Source organism: Carlito syrichta, unplaced genomic scaffold, assembly GCF_000164805.1.
Source record: "Carlito syrichta isolate Samal-C Ts95f unplaced genomic scaffold, Tarsius_syrichta-2.0.1 Scaffold307669, whole genome shotgun sequence".
In the NCBI taxonomy this organism is placed as follows: Eukaryota; Metazoa; Chordata; class Mammalia; order Primates; family Tarsiidae; genus Carlito; species Carlito syrichta.
Window position 1 is genome coordinate 754,597 of NW_007251765.1, and position 4,008 is coordinate 758,604.

A 4,008-nucleotide genomic window follows, 5' to 3' on the forward strand; every position below is an offset into this window, starting at 1 on the left:
GAGGCTGAGGTGAGTGGATTGCCTGAGCCCGCTGGTTTGAGACCTGCCTGGGCAACTTGGAGAGACCTCATTTCTACAGTAAATCAAAAATTAGTCGGAGGTAGCGTGCGCCTGTAGTTTCAGCTACTTGGACGGCTGAAGCAGAAGGATCACCGGAGGTCAGCAGGTCGATGCTGGGGTGGCCATGAGTGTGCCATGGCACTTCAGCCTGGGCGATGGAGTGAGACTCCAGCTCAAAAAAAAAAAAGATGATACCCATGATCTTCCACCCTGGTGATACTCTCATATGGACATTATATCATATGGCAAAAGGGGATTTTCCAGATAGGCCTCATCTCATAACTGGAGCCCTTTAAAGCAGAGTTTGTTCCTGTTGGTAGCCGAAAGGGATATAAAAAAGGTTTGAATCATAAGGACTCAATGTGTGGTTTGGAGGTGGAGAGGGCAGTGTGGAAACGAGCGTGGAGGCCCTGAAGGTGCTGAAAGAGACCCCTGGCTGATTGCCAGTAAGTAGAAAGGGACCTCAGTCCTACAGCTGCAGGAAATTCTATTCTGCCAACAAACTGAGAGAGTTTGAAAGGGGACCATCCCCAGGGCATTCAGAAGAGCACCCAGCCAGGTCCATACTTGGATTTTATCCTTGTAAGAATCTAAACAGGACAGCTCTGGCAAGCCTGCCCTGAATTCTGACCTACAGAACTGTGAACTCACAAAGGGTATTAGTTCACCCCACTCAATGTATAGTCATTTGTTATACAACAATAGATAACTAATACATCCACTTAGAAAAAGCTCAGGCTATTATTTATATCTGAAAGAACTATGAGCATAAGGAGAAATTTAGAAACGAAACATGAAATTATTGTTAAGTAATATAAAAAGCATTGGCCAGAACTTATTTTCGATACTTGTCTTCTAGACATTTCTGTGAAAGACTAAGGTGTGTAAATATATAATATAATACTTTGCTTTTCATGTGAAATATTAACATTAGAAAGTAAATAGCTGATGGGATCAAGTTCCCACTTATCATATTGTTATCTTTGTCCCTCGCTACCAAGTAGAAGGCTCCAGAGAACTAGAGTAATGAAGGGAAAAGAAAATGGTTGTGACCATAATTTAGAGAAATAAAGAAAAAGGTTCTAAAATCTCAGAAAACTTCCACTCCTATGATTCCAAGTAGGGAAAGGCAAAGTACGTTCTAGAAGATGCTGCAATGCTTCAGGTGATGATGGTTGGTGGCCTTCGACCTTTTTCTACCATAATCACTCTCTTTTCTTTTCTCTTCCTCCTAGGCTCTCCTTTTAAAAATGACTTCCTTGCTTTTGCCTTATTATATCTTCATGAAGAATCCACAAAATAGTGGGAAGGACCTCAGAATGGACCAGAAAGATTTGAATTCAAATTCCAGCTTTGCAACTTACTTCCTATAAGGCCTTGAACAAGTTGTTTGACCTTAGTTTCCTCATAATTACTGTGAAGATTTCAGATGACCTGAACAATTCCAGCTGCATGATAATTAATCATGATTATTATTATGCAACTATAATAACTAATTATAATATTATGATTGATGTTCATTCCCTTTGGCAGTTTGTTGCTACCAGTGATCATTCTCACACATTGTCCAGTACTTAGCTTTTCCCCCACTGTCTGGAAATCTCCTCACCAACCTAACAAAATAGACAAGGCAAGCATTTTTATTCTCCAGTTCACAAATGAGTAGCTGAAGCTCAGGGAGATTGAATGACTTAACCCTGAGAAACAGCAAAACAGAAAAACAAACACATCTGGTTGTCTCCAAACTGGGTTTTCTTCTGCTCACTGGTGAGCATGAGACACACCAATGTGGTGCTTCAAACTCAAAGAATTTCTTATCTTGCAGCGTGTCACACTCAGGCTTTGATTTAAGATGAGGAATGATTTGCGTACTCACAGGACTAGGGCTCCTGCTGGCTACAGTAGGCAGGGCAACAGGTAGTGCTGCAGGGGCAGGAGGGGTTACCAAAATGTCACCAACTGGGTCTCGAGCAACAAGCATCCTGACAGAATTCCCACAGTTCCTTAGAACGTGTGCTACTTGTTCACTGGTCATCCCCTGGACATTTGTGCCACCAATCTTCAAGATGTGGTCCCCTGTCTGGAGTCTTCCATCCTTCAATCCAAGAAAAAGACAAAATTATTTCATTAAATCAGTGATCTAACTTCGTAGTTAATAACAGTTTATCAGACTGACAAAATGATTGACAAAGAAGCCACCAAAAATGCTGAATAAAATACAGTATTTTAAATGATTAGCTGAATTGATGAAAGAGTAATGGAATTCCTTGAAGAACACAAAAGATAGAAAAGCTCAAAATAGGAAAAGGAACCAGTATTCTAAAACAGGCTGTTGATTGAGTGTGTAACGCATGCCTGATGGCCAAGAGATGACTTATTAATGGCCATGGATGCATGGAAGAAGTCAGAAAGCCCTGGATCTCAAAAAGGGAAGGAGGTCAGAACAGAAGCTTTCTACATAAAGCTATGAACCCCAAAGGCCAACATCCTCAGTGGCATGTCTGAGAAACAGAAAGATGGCAATGTGGCTAGAACAAAATGAGGAAAGGGGAAAGTAGTTAAAGAAAAGAGACCCAGGAGTGGTGGGTCAGCCTGTAATCCCAGCACTTGGGGAGGCTGAGGTGAGAGGACTGCCTGAGCCTGGGGATTCAAGACAAGCGTAAGCAATTTGGGGAGACCTCGTCTTTGCAATAAATCACAAAAAACTAGCCGGGCATGGTGGTGTGTGTCTATAGTTCCAGCTACTTGGAAGGCTGAGGTGAAAGGATCACCTAAGCCCAGCAGGTCAAGGCTGCAATGGCTGTGAGCGTGCCACTGCACTCTAGCCTGGGCAACAAAGAATGAGACTCCAACTCAAGAGAGAGAGACAGAGAGAGAGAGGAGAGAGGGTAATGGGGTCAGAAAGTATAGGGCATTTTCTCTACGTGATTGGGAAGAAAAGTCATTGAACAGAATTTCGAACGGAGGAATGACATTATCTGACTTACTTTTAACGATATCATTCAATCTTCTGTGCTTAAAATAGACTATAGAAGAAGAAACAATAGAAGCAGAGATCCAGTTGGGAGAACTTAGTAATAATCCAGAAAAAGATAACAATAGCTTGAACTAGGTTAGCAGTTGGGGTGTTGAGAAGTGAGATGCTAGATACAGTTGTCAACAGCCGGGCTCAGTGGCTCAGCCTGCAATCCCGCGCCTTTGGGAGGCTGAGGTGAGTGGATTGCCTGAGCCCGCGGGTTCGAGACCCGCCTGGGCAGGCGAGATCTCATCTCTACAATAAAATAAAAAATCAGCTGGGCGTGGTAGCGCGCACCTGTAATTCCGGCTACTGGGAAGGCTGAGGCGGAAGGATCACCGGAGCCCAGCAGGTCAAGGCTGCGGTGACCGGGAGTGGCCACTGCACTCCAGTCTGGGCGACAGAATGAGACTCCAACTCAAAAAAAAAAAAAAACTCTCAACAGATAGCTTCTATATGGGATATGGGAGGGAAAAGAAGGAATCAAAACTCCAGGATTTTAGCCTGAGCAACTGGAAAGAGAGAGTGGCCATGAACTGAGATAAAGAATATTACAGGCCAGGTGAGGTGGCTCACACCTATAATCCCAACACTTTGGGAGGCCAAGGTGAGAGGATTGCCTGAGCCAATGGGTTCGAGACCAGCCTGGCAAACTTGGTGAGATCTCATCTCTACAATAAATAAAAAAATTATCCAGGCATGGTGGCAGGTGCCTTTAATTCTGGCTACTTGGAAGCCTGAGGTGGAAGGTTCAACAGAGCCCAGAAGATCAAGGCTATGGTGGGCATGAGCATGCTACTGCACTCTAGCCTGGGAGACAGAGTGAGACTCTGACTCAAAATAATAATAATAAATACTATAAGCCGGGCTTGGTGGCTTAGCCTGTAATCCCGCGCCTTTGGGAGGCTGAGGTGAGTGGATTGCCTGAGCCC

At 43.8% G+C, this 4,008-nt stretch overlaps 1 protein-coding gene across 1 annotated transcript in view; it reads right to left on the reverse strand.

Annotated features, from left to right (window-relative positions):
- PATJ (PATJ, crumbs cell polarity complex component) overlaps nucleotides 1-4,008 on the reverse strand; it is a 415,643-nt gene that overhangs the window by 378,969 nt on the left and 32,666 nt on the right. The window contains exon 7 of the mRNA XM_021715786.1: nucleotides 1,937-2,155. Coding sequence (XP_021571461.1) covers nucleotides 1,937-2,155 — 219 coding nt within the window. The remainder of the gene's footprint in view (nucleotides 1-1,936; nucleotides 2,156-4,008) is intronic.